At 40.6% G+C, this 17,951-nt stretch overlaps 1 protein-coding gene across 3 annotated transcripts in view; it reads left to right on the top strand.

Moving 5' to 3' along the window:
• DHRSX (dehydrogenase/reductase X-linked) overlaps positions 1 to 17,951 on the top strand; it is a 211,704-nt gene that overhangs the window by 64,146 nt on the left and 129,607 nt on the right. For all 3 annotated transcript variants that reach the window (XM_085056390.1, XM_085056384.1, XM_085056375.1), the window contains exon 2: positions 14,486 to 14,593. In XM_085056390.1, coding sequence (XP_084912516.1) covers positions 14,578 to 14,593 — 16 coding nt within the window. In that variant the 5' untranslated portion in view covers positions 14,486 to 14,577. The remainder of the gene's footprint in view (positions 1 to 14,485; positions 14,594 to 17,951) is intronic.

The following is a 17,951-nucleotide window of genomic DNA, read 5'->3' as shown; positions in this document are numbered from 1 at the left end:
AGGGAGATGTAAGGCTGGAGTCTGGAATAGAAACTGCATTTTAGGGTCATATCCTTCAAATCACCTAGAAGTCAGTGCACAGTGTAAGGCATGCATTTCAAATGCCTTTTATATTCATGGAAAAAGCCCTAGAGAGAAAAGTATTGGAAACAGCAGAGAGCTGCCAAACAAGCCAGTGCAAGCTCTTGGGCTTTTATTCCTCAAGCTCTTCTTTTTTTCCCATCCCCTTGATATGTTTAAATTGCTAAGTTCCTTTATGCGCCTCAAAAAGAAAGCTTCATTCAAATTATTTTTTTATTCAACACCCAACAGAAATTAAACATGGTTGTAACATTTTGCTGTTTAGTGTGAGGTGAAATAAAAGTGCTGTGTATAGTCAACTGCCATTTATTGGCTTAGAATCATAGGATTTTTTTGGTTGGAAGAGACTTTAAAGATCATCAAGTCCAAACATAAACCAAGCACCACCATGTTCACCAGCAAACCGTGTCTCTAAGTGCCACATCCACGTGCTTTTTTTGAACACTTCTCTGGGCATACTGTTCCAATGTCTTCAGCATTTCAGTGAAGAAACTGTTCTTAATATCTAATCTAAACCTTCCCTGAGGCAAAACGTGAGACCGTTTTCTCTGTTACCTGGCTAGACAAGGTCCATCTTTTGAGAGGTGCCTCCAGGTATCAGCTTCACTGAAGTTGATTATCAGCTTGGCATGATGAAAATAGGACTATAAGATCTGTTATAGTAAACAAAGTGGTTTAGGTATTTTTATTCTCAAAAAATAGAAAGGAATCATGCCTTGAAAGAATATTTCAGACCAAACTGGCTGTTGCAGAGCCATGAGATTTGAGCTAAATCATCTGGCGAGGTGGAAAAAAGGCAGGTGTGAAGCCTGTTTGTGCTACCAGTGATGCCTGAAAAGTGCTGGTAGCTCTGACTGATGTCCTGAGAAGGACTGACAGGGTGCACTGTGATGTGTCAGCCTGTTTGAACACCTGGTTGAAGAGTAAGGTTGTAACATGGGAGTGCAGACGGGCCAGTAGAGTCCCTGCAGCTCTCACTTTCCTTCTTAGAAGCAGGATGGTTGGAAGGTGTTTGTCAACACAAATGCATATTTCTGTACAAAAGGAGCGAATCCCTTAAAATTTTGGCAAGATATTTATAGAAGTTAATTAAATGAAGGAACAAAAATAGGATGTTTGTGTCACACTCCTGGAGCATTATCAATAATGGGACTCGTTTTGTGAGTAGTTGCGCATTTCTTCAGAGGAGCATGTGATGCTCTCTAATTGAAATATTAATAGCAGGTAATGACACTGTGGAATGATGGCCTCTTAAATGGAGACATACTTTAAGAGCTTTTAATCTGTGTGGTAACTGCATATTAAAAATCTTTGACAATTTCGATGAAGAGCAATTCTAGAGCATGCACAGTAGCTGTTCTTCTAAGTTAACTAATTCCCTAAGTCTCATGAATCTACACTAGATTAATGGCCTACAAAATTTTATTCAAAATTAAGTTTTTCATGGAAGAATAAAAACATCTAATTTTAAAGAAAAATTTTCAAAACAATTAGCTGTCTTTATTGCAAAGTAGTTGTTTTCCTGTGAAAACTTCAGAGCATATTTTATGAAGGAGAAAGATGAAAATTGAAATAAAATCTGTGAGTATGAGATCAGTTCAGCTTGCGTTAAGAAAAAGTAGTTTGCAAAGAAATCCATTTTTGTCCTAGGAAAGAGAATTAGGAAATTACATATAGTATAGTCAAGACCTTTCTGTACTCGCACATTCACACTCCATTTGAAACCCCTGACCTGCTTGTGTTATCAAAGAAGTGAAAAATGAATAAAATTCCATATTTGGAAGACAAATATTGTAGCTGTCTTGAAGAGAAAACATGTGCATGCCCTTTGTACTTTCTCATTCCAAGTTAGAACTGATTTTTAAGTAGTTTTGGGTACCAAATCAATCTCCCTCCAGAGGCTGAAGGGGCTTCAGTAAAACTCCTATCTTTAAACAAAATAGAACCTAAAAAACCCCACAAAGTTATGTTCCATCAGGAATTTTTGCAGCTGGAGGTTGGGTGATGGCCCTGGGAAGGTAGCGTGTGGCGGCAGAGGTTGGGCAGCCTGGTGCAGCTGGGGCATCAAGCTTGGGCACTGCTTCACCAGGTGCCAGCCAGACAAAGAAATACATATGTTGGTCAGGCGCTGGTTTGAAGGATGTGGAAGCAGGGCAGAGAGAAAGGGGAAGGGATGTTGAGACTATTTTCCATGTTCTTATTAAGTCAGTAGCATCTGAGGTTAATCTCACATTAATGTCAATGCTGTAATGGCTTCTGATCATTAGTTGCTTCAAAAATTTTAATAATATGGAAATGTGCTTTTTAACATTTTGTATTTTGATTAATTTCAGGTATCTCAGGGAAATTTTTAGTACTGATTGGTTTATGTGCTGTGTTTCCCGTTAACTAGAATTTTCCCAATATTCTCTAATCACCTTGGACCTCTTTTCCTGATTCTAATTACTAGAGCTTTGTATATGATAACAAGCACTTCAGTTCACAAGTGATTGCAGTGTTTTGAAGTGAACTACTCCAGAAACTTTCAATTACCTTTTAAGTTCTGTATACCAACTCGTGACTTCTGCTTACTTATTTGATGGAAATACTGTCACGCTGAAGCCGTGGGAAGCAAAAGGGACTGTTTGAGTGGCAGCAGAGCATTTTGTCAGCTGGAAGAGGCAGATCTGAATGTGACCTTCAGCTGGATGCTCTTAAGCTTGATTGGGATATGGAAATGACATTCTCTGTCTCTGGGAAGAGAGGAGATACAGTTTTAACTACTCGTAATTATCTTTCCAACATCTTTTTCCTTCACACACACCCCCTTCTCATTCCCAGAATCCAATACAGTAAGGGAATATTTAAGGAATTGACTTTCCTAGTGTATTGGTTGCCCAGCTGTATCTCTTCATCTGCATTGTGAGCAAGATGGAATGATTAATTCAATCTTTTAATAGCATGTGGTCAGAATAAGAGGTGTTGGAATTCACAGAGAAGTAAAAGTAGAAGCTGTAAAGGTGATATTGGGGATTGTGATACAATATATCCTGTACTGTCTAGGAATATGATGACACTGCCAATATTGTCTTGAAAATAAAAATTAAAATATTTGTCTTTTAAAAGTTATAGATCATAGTACAAAGTGTAAATTATTTTCTGTTGCCTTTATAATTCCTCTGGTGAGATGCTAAAATGCAGGTAGCAATATTTTGATTTTGGTTTGTATCTCTAGTTTGATCATAAGTAGATCAATCTTTCCAGTTTGACCATAAGTAACGAGATCACTCTTTGCTTCAGTTTCTGCATATGAAAGTGCTGATGAATCATAGAATTATCAAATCATTTAGGTTGGAAAATTCCAACAGTTAACCCATACTGCCAAATCCATGGCCAAACCATGTCCCTAAGTGCCACATCTACATGTCTTTTAAATACCTCCAGGGGTGGTGACTCAACCACTTCCCTGGGCAGCCTGTTCCAATGCCTGACAGCCCTTTCAGGGAAGAAATTTTTTCCCAATATCCAATCTATACCTCCTCTGGACAGCTTAAAGCCATTTCCTCTTGTCCTGTCATTTGTTACATGGGAGAAAAATCTACTCTCACCTCACTTAAACTTCCTTTCAGGTGTTGTAGAGAGCTTTAAGATGACCCCTGAGTCTCATTTTCTTCAGGCTAAGCACCCCCAGCTCCCTCAGCCATTCCTTATAGCACGTGTGCTCCAGACTCTTCCCCAGCTCTGTTGCCCTTCTCTGGACTCTCTCCAGCACCTCAATGTCTTGCTTGTAGTGAGGGGCTCAGAACTGAGAACAGGATTCAAGGTGAGGCCTCACCAGTGCCAGGTACAAGGGCACAATCACTGCCCTGGTCCTGCTGGCCACACTATTCCTGACACAAGCCAGGATGGCATTGGCCTTCTTGGCCACCTGGGCACATGCTGGCTCAAGTTCAGATACTGTCAAACCAGGACCCCAGGTCCTTTTCTGCTGGGCAGCTTTCCAGCCACTCTGCCCCAGTCTGTACCACTGCACAGGGCTGTTGTGACCCAAGTTCAGAATCCAGCACTTGGTCTTATTGAATCTCATGCCATTTGCCTTGGTCCATCAATCCAGCCTGCCAAGGTCCCTATGTAGAGCCTTCCTGCCCTCCATCAGTTCAATACTCCTACTCAGCTTGGTGTCCTCTGCAAACTGGTTGAAGGTGCACTTAATCCCCTCATACAGACCATTGACAAAGATATTAAAAGAGACTGATACCAATGCTGAGCCTTGGGGAACCCCACTTGGTACTGGCCACCAGCTGGATGTAACTCCGTTCACCACCACACTTGGCCCATGGCCCTCCAGCCAGGATTTTACACAGCAAACAGTATGCCTGTGCAAGCCATGAGCTGCTAGTTTCTGCAGCAGAGTGCTGAGTTTCAGCAGATGCTCAATATCTGAGTTTCCACTTTTTTTGAGCTTTGGGCACTTTAATGTTCTCCAGACTTGAAGGTTTATGATGGAACCTTTCTTCCATGCAAGGTGTGGGGACTTGCCTGCTTAGGTTGATTTTTACATTATTTCTCCTTCTCCTTCTTTTTCTCTTCCCTTTCCCTTTCCCTTTCCCTTTCCCTTTCCCTTTCCCTTTTGTCCTTTTTTTTTTTCCTTTTTCTTCTTTTTTCTTTTTCTTTTTCTTTTTCTTTTTCTTTTTCTTTTTCTTTTTCTTTTTCTTTTTCTTTTTCTTTTTCTTTTTCTTTTTCTTTTTCTTTTTCCTTTTCTTAGCTCTCTTTATTGTGAAACAGCCATCATTAACAGTCTTCTGAAATGAGGTTTCTGCACTGCAGTCAGTTATGACATTTACTCAGTCTGTAATGGAGTGACAGCAGCATCATTCTTTACTGATTCACATTTTTTTAGCATTTCAAACTCACTGCCATTATCTTGGTTTTTGGTCAAAACTATAACCCAAATGCTGTTTTTTTCATACTTAGAAATTAAATTTTAAAACTTTAGGAATTCTGTGCCACATTTTATGGAGATAACTGTCAAGTTTTTTGAGATATATGGCATGTGGTCTTTCCAAAGGGAAACCTTTTTTGAGATTACTCACATTTCATTTTGCTTTGTATTTATGGCTTCTTCACTGGACTTCTAAACATGGTTTGGGGAAATACTACATTTATTTGGGACTTTACTGAGAGGAAAATGTGTCTTTAAATGGCAAATGTTTGGTTAACATGAAACTTTCCCTGTTAAATAGGGAATTACACTTGGGAAGGCTTTTGTATGCTCAGGGTATGTCTGAGAGCAAGGACTTGAAATGGTTTGTGACATCCTGAGGGATGTAAAGCATTGTCAGATGTAGCTGCATCTACTCGTTAGCTGTTTGGGAAATCTTGGAGCCTAGAAAATCTTTGGTTCCTGTTAGATGAAAAAGTAATTCTAATGTCTCAAACTTTTGCAGGATGGGAAAATGCATTCTGCAGCTACTTGACTATGCAGAGCTATTTCCATTAAGCCTATTTAAATCTTCTGGGATAAGCTCCTCTTTTTCATCTCTCATTTCACAACAGGAAAAAAATATAATTACATGATGACATGACTTGAAGAGCATTGGGAAGTTTTACATAAAATGACATTGCCCAAGGTATTGCAGAGTTGTATTTGCCCAGAGGGAGGGAGTATGGGAGTAAGTATCAGTAAATCAGTCTAAAAGATAATCAGATGCTTTTTCTTGATTTAAAGATACACCTGTATATAACTTCCCTATCTTTAGTGGGACTGGAGTGAAAGAGAAGAAAGCCAAAGAGTAAGACTTAATAGGTACATATATAAATGGTATGAAAGATAAGCAGAGCAGAGAATAAAAATGGAAAAATTTCTTTCTTTATTCTTGTGATAGTATTTTCCCATGTAAGAAATAATATGGGTAAATGGAGCTTTTAAATATATGCATATGTAGGGAAGCTTAGTTTCTTCTGGCAGCTAGTGTTGTGTTTCTTCTCCTGATATTTTTAACAAATCCAGTAATCTTTCATATGCAGGCTGTGCCTGTCCAGTATAGTGTAAGGAATTAGTGGGATTTCTTCACATTATTGCAACAACTGTTCTGCCCTTATTTCACAAAACCCTACGTTAGTTTTTTGTGAAGTGCCTTTTATGAGCGAAGCTGAGGCTGCTCACGCGTCGATCACTGTCGCTGAGCTGAGTTGGTGCTGTGCCTTGTCAGTGAACAGTCCTGTGTCCCCAACGCCTTTCCTGTCCAGATTCCTGGCAGCAGAGCATTCCCTTCCAAGCAAAGGCAGTGTTTCTTGGCCTTATCCAAGTCCCCAGTTGGCATCTGTCCCAACACAAAATGATTGCACTGTGGAGAAAACATGCCATGTGGAGTGTAATGCCAGCAGGCAGTCAGGTGCCAGATACTTTTGCACAAGTTTGTCAATATGTAGTGCCACCCTTTATCTGGAATATCCTTGTTCCTTGAGACTAGTGTTTCTCTAGAAAAACAAACAAACAAACAAACAAACACTGGCTTAAGCCAGGAATAGCAAGAATATTTAAGACAAGAATGAGTGTGCAATGGCAGAAATTGCTCAATGTCTGTTGGGAACTTGCAGAGCTATAATTTCACAAATATAATTTGTACTTGTAGATCTAAGGCAAGTTTTCCATCTCTTGTTTCCTTCTCTATCACCCCATGCCCCTCCCAGGGATCAAGTGCTCTCCTTTTGCTTCACATTTGGTTGGGAACTGTACTCCCAAGAGCAGATTCTGGGCAAACTTGGATTCCTGAGGAATTTTTAGCAGATTTTAATACTGCACTGTGGTATTTTACAACTGACTGATTTGTATAATGGTGTGTTCAATCTATCTATTTGGCACTCATAAAAAATAGATTCAAATATCTTATCTTTAGATGAATTTTGGCAAAAGGAACAAAGTACTCAGGAATGGCAAACATGGCCAGAAGTGAGATTTAGGACTCAGGAACTGAACCCTCTCATCTCCTTTTGCTTTCTTTTACCTTAGGGCAGCTCCATATTTGTTAGGATCAAATTTCCTAGTATCTCTGTCAAAATCAGCCTGAACTTGTATTATAAAAATCTCAGATATATGCTTCATCACACCGTTTTTCAATGCAGCCTTATTTCTCACTGTCTGAAAGAAAGACAATTCAGAAATGGCAAGAAAATTTCCCAAATTTACCATCCTCTTTAGTTCCTGCCATTCCAATCCTCTTCTTTCTTGGGTAAGAGGGAGCAATATTCAGTTTTGTTCTGTGTATGATCAATGATCCTGATGCAGAAGGTCTGCATGGGGTTTATTGGAGGAAGAGCCAGAGTGAAGACAGCATTAATCAGTTTGGAAAATTACCATCTATATTATATTTGAAAACTGCAATTATCTTTTTCTCCATGCAGCCCTTCTGCCAAGTCTAGCAGCATCACAGAGTCCAAGGGAAACATTGCTGAGCATCCTATTTGACAAATAAAGCAAAAGCTCTCAGGCTCCATTCAAAAGAAGTGTGAAAATGCATCTTCCCTTGGCTCTTATAACCAGACAGGACTTCTTCACTTGCAAACACACCAGTCATATGCTCTGAAAAACAGGGTGCTGAAAATACATGTGCAAGTGCAGAGGAAATATTTTTTTGAGTACTTTGGCAATAGCTGTAGCTTACTTTTCTAGCAGTCTGTGGATTCAGTGCCTTGACTTGCCCCACCAAACCATGGGTGATTTGCTTGTGTAAATAGCAGAGTCAGTGTCCTCACCAGGGTCGTTTTTTGGCCTTGAGGACAATATCATCATGCAAAGATTTATGATTCAGATGTATTAAATTGCTTAGAGCTGTATCTCTTTCACCTAAATACCTGGAGATGGGGGGAAGGTGAAAAGAGGGGAAAGGGGAACGAAGCACTTTAAAATCACCTCATCTTGACCAAAAAACATTTTTCCTGTGTCTTTTTTGTAAGTCTAACACTTCTGCTTCTCCTTCCACACCCTGCTTTCCACACACACTTCTCCCTTTATCTGGATTTATGCTCTCTTTCCAAGAATCACTAGAAGAAATGCAGATAGGTGTGTCATGCAAATGAAATTTTTAGTGTATCTTTCCACTCCCCTTCCCACTGTTGCTAGAGAGATCTCTTTCCACAGGTCTTGGATTTTTGAGTGCCAAAAACTCTTGCCAAGCTACCTTATTTATGGTATTGTTATTTTTCTTTAGTGAAAAATATTTCTTTCAAGACTGTAATGCTGGCATAATAATTTTCATCTTACTACTGCACCAGTTTATCTTATGTATTTTCTAATATGTGGGGTTATTTTTTACTATAGTTAGGTCTTGCTCTGGGTACTTGTGCTCTGAGCTTGTGATTTTGGACTCTAATAGTACCTTTTTTTATCTGATGCCCCACAAGGCTCCACAGTGTGTTCATGAGCTGAAAAACAAGAGGAAAATGAGCCATTCTGCTTATTAATCACTTGTAGTATGACTTTCGCCTGAGTTAAATGAGATATCTAGGAACAAGTCCTGGAATGAATTTTGCGAACTTGTATCTCAGCCTTCTGTGAAGGGCTTGTCATCTTGCCTGCAAATGTTATCACTTCATCCCTATAAGCAAGCTGGCATGCTTATCAAAAACTAAACAAATGTTATAAATTTAGAGCAGCCTTACATTTGGGGTTTTTTTAAAAAGTTGTTTTCATTGGCAATTAAAAAAAATCATTAGTCTGGCTCAGCAGATGTTTGCTGCTAACTCTGAAGAAATGTCACTTTTTCCCATGTTGACAATGTCAGGAAGGGATGGATATACACATTAGCTCCTTAGCTGGCTGAGCACTCTGCTTCTCTAGTTGGCACATCTGCCAACTGCTCTGCTTTTGTTCATTTGCTGCCTTGCTGCACTTTGGTCATTTGTCCAGGCTTTCTGGATATGTGGTACCTTGGCTGGAGGTGCAGCACTGGTTGGGTTCCCAGGTATTTAGGCAGCCCAGACAAATTGCTGCTGCTGTGTAGGAGCTCCACTGTGTTGTGGAAATGTCCACTTCATGGGGCACGGGCTGTGCATGCATTCCCTTGAAACACAGGCATGGAACTCCTGTGAGTTTTCAGAATTGGTAAGTGTGAGCTGTTGTTTGTTATTTCGTTGGCATGCAGCATTTCAGGCTCTGTGTGTGCCTTGTGCATAGGTTAAACAAGAAACTTAGTCCTAAGCGTGCCAAGGGTTTTGCTGTGGTTTTGTGAGCAGTTCTTACTGTCGTATTCCCTGTCGGTGGCTGCATGGGAGCCTGATTAAATTAGGTCTTCCCCTGGCTGAAATTCTTCCAGCCATCTGACTGCTGCTGTTCCATTAATAGCACCTTGAGATACTTATGAGTTTGTAGGGCAAGGGACACATTTCCATGGTTTGGTTCCTCCTGCTGTTCTGGTTCTTCAACACCTTTCTCTTCCCATGCGTAACTAACTCCAGGGCCTGCCTCTCTCCAATACCTCAATTTCCTAATGATTCTTAGCAGAAGCTGGGAGGCTTGTCGCCTATCTGATGGCAAACTCTGGTTGTGTTTGGAAGCAGATGCTCTCCCTGGTCAGATAAATCACCCTCACACAATGCATCCAGTGATTCAAGGCACGTTGGACCTGCTGGCTGTGTGCCTGTGGATCTGCATGTGTGCATGACAGTTGTTCATCAGCAGAAGGCCTGATGGCCTTAACTGCTGAAACCAGCAGGATACCTTTGTACAGAAGGACTAGTCGGGCTGGTTGCCACCTACCTGGTTTTCAGCCTTAAAGGCCTTCAATCTTGATTGCATATTGATGTTCATTAGGAAAGTGATTGGAAGCAGCAAAGGCAGAAAAGATTTTGGTGTGCAAATTTGGGAAGGCCATTTGCATTTGAAAAATCATCTGCACAGGCTTAGGACAGGCTTGAGGCACACACAGTTTGTCTGGCTTATCTGTCAGGATTTGAGTACCTAAATTGTCTTCTGTTAGGATAGTCCTAGAATGACATTTGAATCTGGACCCTGTTTACCTGGTTTCTGCCAAACCAGATTTTTATGGAGACGTTACTGTGTGTTACAAAGGCACACACAAAAGGCTGTTCTGAAAGCTGCGTGGGTTCCCCAGCACCTTACTGATTGCCTCTCAGAGTGGAAAACGTACATCTGCTTAATGGCTATAATCTCAGCATCACCACAGTATAAATCAGGGGAAAAGAGTTGGAATATTTTGCAATAGGAAAAGCTACTCAATAATTCCATAGTACACTGAGCTATATGATTTCTTTATCCAGCTAGAACTCGATTGTGCCTTGTCCTGTGGTGTTAGATGAGGACTGCCAGTTACAGTTTGCTCTCTTTTGCTCACTCAGTGTTTCTATACATGAATGGCTCCAAACTTGGATCTTGTAATTCAGTCATGAAACTAAATATTCATTGTTGGTTCTTTTTTTTTTTCCATCTGTGCTTCTGCCAGTTACCTTCAGGCCTAATATTTGTAAGTTATTCAGTTATAGGGGGAATAAAAAAAAAACCAAACTGTTGGGATTTGTCTGTAGAGATCTCTCCAGCACAAATGCCACCAAAATTCCTGCACTGAGTGGCCAATTCAGGAGGTACAGGCAGGTCCCAGCACGGCACCTCACAGGTGGACACTGACCAGCTTTTCGGATGCCTTCAGCTGTGCTCAAGTCTTTCCTGATAAGTACTGGAGACTGATTCAGACAATCTTAATTCTACCCTTGGCCTTCAATGTCTTAAAAAGGTGGTTAATGAGGAAATTAATATAAAGATATTATACTTTAATGTCCACATGACCCATAATGGGCCACAATGCAGATGCTGGATTAGTAGGGTCAGAGAGACCTTTATCCCTCTCCCAGAGCAGAGATTTTGCTGGCAGGAACTGGTCATTGATACAGAATTGGTCATTGATATGGGTCTGCAGATTCAAGGTACTTTGTGGTCTTGGCAGTGGCAGAGACATCCTGAGAGCCCTATTTTAGGGTCCCATGAAAATTAATGTCTTTAAAAATTGCAGAATTACCTCACGTTCTTTGTAGTACTGAATTTGTGTGAGGATGTCTCTATGCATGGAAGTTATTTCTGATTGAGGAGAAGCATGTTTAAAAGGAAAATAATTATTTTTAAATAGCCTCATATCTGGATATAATAAATCTGCCTTATTTTTCTGTTTTACGGTAATCCACTTGCAAAGCAAACAGGCTTATATTGTCCAAATACTTTGGAATGCAGGCAGAACCTGCAGCCTGAGAGCAGCTTGTCTCAGACACTGGTGTGATAAAGCAGCACCAAAGGACTGCAGGCTGATTTCTTTGAACACAAAGGGAAATCAAAAGCTACTGCTTGGCCAGGGGATTTCATTAGCCCAGGGTTGTAGTGTTCTCATATCCCATGAGAGTTACACCTCTGTACTGGAGATCAGTATCTACCTCCTTACCAGGAGCAGAGGAAGAGAGAGAACTGGGGTGGTTTAAATGAGGTGCAATAAATGCCAGAGGGAACCTCTCTGGGCATTGCAAAGGCAATGGGTCTCTGCTGCCTCCTGCCTGGGGGGCTGTGAGGCTCCAGCTGCACTCAGCTCAGCCTCTCACACAAAATAGAACCAGTATCTGCTGAAAACCAGGCTGAGCCCAGGTCTGCTGTGAAAATTTCGTGCTGAGTTTCATCATGGAAGGGATGCTTTAACGCTGAAAGCTGGGTGCTCTGCAAACTCCACATGACATTGGTGTTCTAGTGGGAACAGGGCACTAATAAAGTGCCTTTCACTGGAGTTCCACTAGTTCACACATAGAGCCTGTATTTGATCTTGACCACTTTTATTGACATAAATACTAGCTCTGTCTCATTTAAATGGAGATTCATTTTACATTATGCTGACTTGATGGAAACTGTACACCTTTTTAAAATTAATAGCAATTAAGAATTAATTGAGGAATTAATTTTCTTCCTATCCCCCTCCTCTCCCCAGTGTGTTTCAGTTTTTCTCTTTGCATTTCTCATTTTAACTGAAGTGAGTGTATAGACTGAGATGTACGATGCAGTGCTGTGTCTATTCAAAACCATGCTACGTGGAAGCTGTATACTGTACCTGTTGTAAATAAAACAGATAATGGCCACTTATCTGTGTGTCTGCAGCCCTCATTTCTCCCTCCCTGGCTGCTTTCTTAGGTCACGAGAGCTAGCTGCTACAAGCAGACCTGTTTCAATCCTCTCTGTAATACAGGATCTCACAGAATGCATTTTTACAGTGAAGTCTTTAAGTGGCCATTACGACCAAAAAATTGTCCTTTTCTTTGCAGTCACCATGGACAGATAGGACTGGACATCTTCTGTCATCTGCTAAATCGTGTCCTGTGCTAACAACTTCATCACAATGATACCCATTATCACTTTGCTCTTCTGACTTCCCATTTTTCCTTCATGTGATTGCCCCTTCCCCAGTCCTGACTTCTTTTTCTCCTTTTCTTTCATTAATTTTCTTCTAAGTGAATTTATTTTGTGTTAAATGTTGATTCTTATTCGATAGGTAGGTGTAATGATGCAGTAATGGGAGTGAGTGACAGCACCTGTATGCAAGATGTGAAATTCAAATGTCAGGTCAGCAACATGGTGAGAGGGCAGGAAGCAAGGGAGACATGGGGAGGCAGAAGAGGAGGAGAAGGTACTCAGGCCCAAAAGAATGCATTTTCTCTTGAGGGGATTTGGACCTGTGGGCATTTTATTAAGAGCTTGCGATTAGAAGTATTTTTGGTGGAAATTGCAGGGCTGCTTTTTAGGAGGCTGCATAAGCCCCTGAAGCAGCAGGGCTGCATATAACACCTTAACCCCATTGAAACACCTTAAGAAAGCTCCTGGTGAAGTTTTATTTAGCTTGAATTACATATTTCAGGACACCTATGTGCATGGATATCACTGTAATTGGAGTTAACCTTCAAACACCTGCAAACAATACCCACTCTGCGTGGATGGGAAGAACCAAGTCATTGCCTGAAGAGAACGGAAATTCATGTTGAATCATGATGGAAAGAACTATGTATTTCAGAAGAGGGGAAATCTGGATCTTTTTTGAAGTTGCTGTGAAGAAAGAAGCTTGTATCAGTGCTAGTCCTGTGTTTCATAGCAATATAAAATATGAGTTTGTGTTGTAAAACAAAGCAATCCCCTAAAAACCTAGAAATCAAAATAGAAAGTCCTTTGATAGATGAAAGTCAACATCTTTTTAACATTTGTTATCTATAGTGTTGCCTATGGACACTGCACCACAGCAAAACAAAGTATTCAACACCATTTTCCCAGTGCAAATACCTCCCAGCTTCTACTCTTCAGCAAATTAGAAATTCACCCTGATCATTTAACGACCATGCGGTGCTTCACATGAAACATTCTCCACCTTGTCAAAAAAATTGTAGTTGATATTAGACCTAATTCATGCCTTTCCCAAGCAGTTCATTATAATGCCCTTGCTCTCCTTTGGCTACAGGACTCCCTCCACGGTGGGGGGATGTGCTGGGCAACCTGTAGCTCTCCAGGGTGAGAGCTTGTAGTTGGAATGGCAGCCACTCTGCAAGGCCATTCCACACACTTCTTGGCTCACTTGGCGGGCTAAGGGCTGCCTGGGGATGCAGGAGACACAGGCTGTGTCTAAGGCACCCCTCTCACAGAGGGAGTTTGGGAGCATACCCTGCCTGCCAGGCTGTGCGTGGGTCAAGGAGCACTTGTGGGAGTGGAGGCGGAGAGAGGCTGACAGCAGCTATTGGGGATGATGCCTTCTGTGGGAGAGGGCTGGTGTGGGTGAGAAAAGCTGGTGGGGGTTTTCATGCAAGGAAATTGCTTCCTCCTTCCTTCAGGGCTCAGGACCTTGTGATTTTCAGAAGGGAGAGTGCTCAGCTGTGCAGGGAGATTAGCTCAGCTGGCTCCTGCCCTTTGACCAAGATGTTTTTTGTTTCTTCCATATTACTGGCAGAGGTCGGTCTTTTGTCATTCAAGAAATTTTCAAGATATCAGGCTGCCATGGAACTTTTTTTCCCCGTACACATTGAGTAAGGCATCACTGAGCTGGCTTGTAACTGCTACCACCTTGCTCAGCAACAAAGTTATGGTGGAAATTTTAAAGGTCAGATGACTGCGGGATGATGAAATGCATGCAAATAGAAACAAGAAAATTTCTGAAGTGGGTGTTTGCCTTTCATGTCACCAACCTCAGTCTTTCGCGAACTATTAATACTGGAAAATGATAGTGCAGTAAATAATGGTGGATACTCTGTAGTTTTTATTTCTATACAGAGTTTGCTTCTGAGATTCTTTACCGGCCTGGCTTGAGTGGTCTGTTAAGTGTACACTCTTTAAAATGTATCTTAACTTCTTAATCGTGTTACTATTGTGAACTAACCTTGTGTTGTTTCTTTTTTCCTCATACAGTTTTCCCTACACAAAATGGAAAGGTTGCTATAGTGACTGGAGGCGCTAAAGGAATTGGTTACCAAACTGTGAAGCATTTGGCAAGACTTGGCATGCACGTGATAATAGGTAAAGTCATTATTTTCTTAATATACTTTCTGTTTCACAAAGTATTTTTTTTTCTTTTAAGGAGTATTTTCCTTCCAGCATAAGTAAGGGTATATTAGGGGATTGTAGGAGAATGTTTTGCTAGCATTTAGCACAAATAAAGATTGATTTATGTTTTGCTTTGCAAGATCTTAAAAAAATAGAGGATGGGATTTTTTTTCTGTACAACTTGTACTACCTTATATAAGAAGTAAACAATAAAAAAAACTTTAAAATATGAGTATTACAAAAATATTTTAGTTCCTTGTTACTGGGGATGGATTATGCATCAACGTTAGGGTGTACATGTTCATTAAGAGAAAAACAAATTAAAGACTTGAAGAAATATTACAGTATTTAGTGGGGGATGAGTGTTGGAAGAGCAGAGGAAACCCTTTTAATTTTATCTGTGTAAAAATTGCACATTTACTTCTCAGTTTGTCATGGTGAGAAGTTTCTGTAGGCAAGACAAGGAAATAAATACCTTGAGATTCAGTTGTGTCAGTCTAAGACGGACTGGGCAATTCACTTTCTGGAGGTCTCTGTTTCTCTCCGTTGATTAAAAACAGTTTACAAGGTGACTGTTTTAGAGTGAGACATCTGAAATTAGGTGAATTTCTCTATGAACTCAAAAACTGCCCTGTGTGCACCATTTCTTCTTTCTACCACAGACAGCATTAAGGAGGTCTTTTCCCTATTTTTTAAAGCTTTCTCTACTACATATATACATATATACATATATCTATACATATATATATATTTATGCACTAATAATTCTACTAAATCAGAATGTAACCTAATGAATATTTATGTGTTTAAAATGCTATATTTTACTCACTTCATCTTTCTTTAACTATATTTTTACCTAAGCCACTGTAACTTTTACTCCACAAAGTCACTGAAGATTGTTGTTTCACTGTACACTATCAAGCTGGTGATGCCATTTTGTTCAGTTTTTATACAGAATGTGCTCTCCCTAAGGTTTTGTATGCATATCTTCAAAAAAACCCCGACCAAACCCACTCCAAACAACGGATGAGAGCATAGTAGCCATGCACTTCTAGTGTAGTGCAGTCAGTCACACTAATGGAGCTGTCCTGGGATCTTACAGGTGTAACATGGAATACCACTTACTCATTCATATTTTAATAGATACGGCAAACCCAAGTGTCTGCTAAATGCAAATGGATGCTGCTTTATGTAGCTAAATTCTGGATGTTGCTAATGTAGCTAGATGTAACTAATGATGTCAGCTTTAATATTTCACTAAAATTGCTATTTGTCTTTAAAGTGGACTGCAAAAATGCACTCAGTGCAAAAATGAAAAGGGTAATTTTCTTCTCTTTGCATAGGTTCATGGAAGCATAACACATTCTTCCTTTTTTTAAGGTTTATTTTGTATCACTCAGAGATTAGGGTATTCCATGAAACAAATTTCAATGTGAGAGTTTTGGCAATGGGAAGGTGAAGTTTTGGTGCAGAATCTCTAAATAATCTGAATTTTTTCAACTCACAATCACTCCTTCATAAATCTCATTCACTCACACTCACACCCATAACCCTCATAAGCACCAAGGCATGTGAGCTCATGTGGTCTTCTAAGCATCACTTGAGTATAGGAAAAGGTATGCCAGCTACTAAGTCCTTATGCCATCCCTGTGGTTCTTCCTGATCAGAAAAGACAGGCTTGTTTATGATCAGATCTGCCAGAGAAGTGTTGCAGTCTCCTTCTCTGGACATACTAACAATTTGTCTGAATGCCCTGTGCTACCTGCTCTAGGTGAAACTGCATTAGCAGGGGGATTGGACAGAGCTGCCTTCCAACCACAACCGTTCTGTGATCTTTTATATTGTTGAGCAGTTCTCACTATATTTTTCCTTGTCTGCAATATCTAGGGTCTGTCTATAGCCTATTTTTAGGGTGGGCTAACAGGAAAAATAATGGTATGAGTGATGTAGTGCAACCTAGATGTTATCCTCCTGGTGGCAGAGTGCGTGGTCTGCCGGCTAATCTTCTGTGCTGTGGCCTCGACATGCACAACACAGGAACAGTGTCCTCTAAACATGTCTTTTGTTTGTCAGTAAAGGACATTATTTTAACACTTCACTTTTCCCGTTCTTTTGGTGCTCACAGACACACACACTTCCATTCACTCTACAATTTTATCAATCTTACTGTTTGCATTACGAATCTCTACAAATGTAATTTAATGAAATTAATTATAGGAAGCATTTGATGAGTAAGATTTCCAGCTGATTCATTTCTTCCAAGCAAACTCTGACCTAAACACTGAGCCCTGTGAGTCACAGCTATCTTCTTTGCCTGTGAAATTCTTCAGGCCAAAGCAGCCCTGTCAGTAGAATGGATAGTCCCAGGCACTTTTCCAGCTGCAAGATCATAACAGTCTCAAAAGCACATTAAATGCAATGACCTTCCATCCTTGTTCCTAACTGTTGGGCCCATGTGTCCAGAGTATGTTTAAAATACCTGCTGGCACATTGGCATGCATTAGCATATTCAGCTTCAGGCCACACAAGGCTCAAATAAGACAGCAAGTGTGCTCAAGCTTTCTCCTCTAGAAATGTTTCCACCCTCTGTTTGTATATAGACATGAACTTCTGTGGAAAAGGTGTGGATGTTAAGCGAATTTGGGCTTGCAAGGGAGACTCACATGTAGCTTACAGTCAATCTTGCTCCTTCACTGAATGCTTGTTTCCCATTACAGTAACTTCAGCAATAAAGGATGATATCCCTGCAGCAGGCAAATGAGTCAAGCCTGAATGTCTGATGTGAAAAATGATTCACCATTTGTGATGGATGTAATTTTCACTCAGTTTGACATTTTAGAGGAGTAAATATTTGAAGCAACCTACTTTTAAATCCAATCCACCAATGGAATGAGGAAAACAAAGAAGTAGAAACCATGTTACCTTATGGAACATGAGTAGGCACTGTATGAAAAGGCAGTGTGCTCACTCAGAGCTTTTACAGCAAGTGGCTGCATAGTTTTTTTACACCTTCTTCCTTTCCAGTCCCAGCACTGATGCACAAGACTCCATTATCCCACTCTGCAGGTGCAGCTCACCCTGCCCTCAGCCTCTCCCTGGGAAAGAGGTTGTGATGAAAGGAATTTTCTGTGTGTTTGTGTGATAGATTTCATTGAGGCTTTTTCCCAGGCTGCAGTAGCTTTACTCAAAGTCAGCAGGGCTTTTACTTCAGGAAAATCTCAAGGGAGATAGTGAACCCCTGGTAGGGAAAACTGATGCCTGTGGTGAGTCTTCGGAATCAAGCCACACAGGGAGCTCCTGCTGCCTCCTATGCGATTTACTACTTGGTAAA

This window comes from Lichenostomus cassidix, chromosome 1 (genome assembly GCF_008360975.1).
Source record: "Lichenostomus cassidix isolate B80296 chromosome 1, HeHo_3.0, whole genome shotgun sequence".
NCBI classification, from domain to species: Eukaryota; Metazoa; Chordata; class Aves; order Passeriformes; family Meliphagidae; genus Lichenostomus; species Lichenostomus cassidix.
The sequence above is the reverse complement of the archived record's forward strand: the minus strand, read 5'-3'. Positions and strand labels throughout refer to the sequence as shown.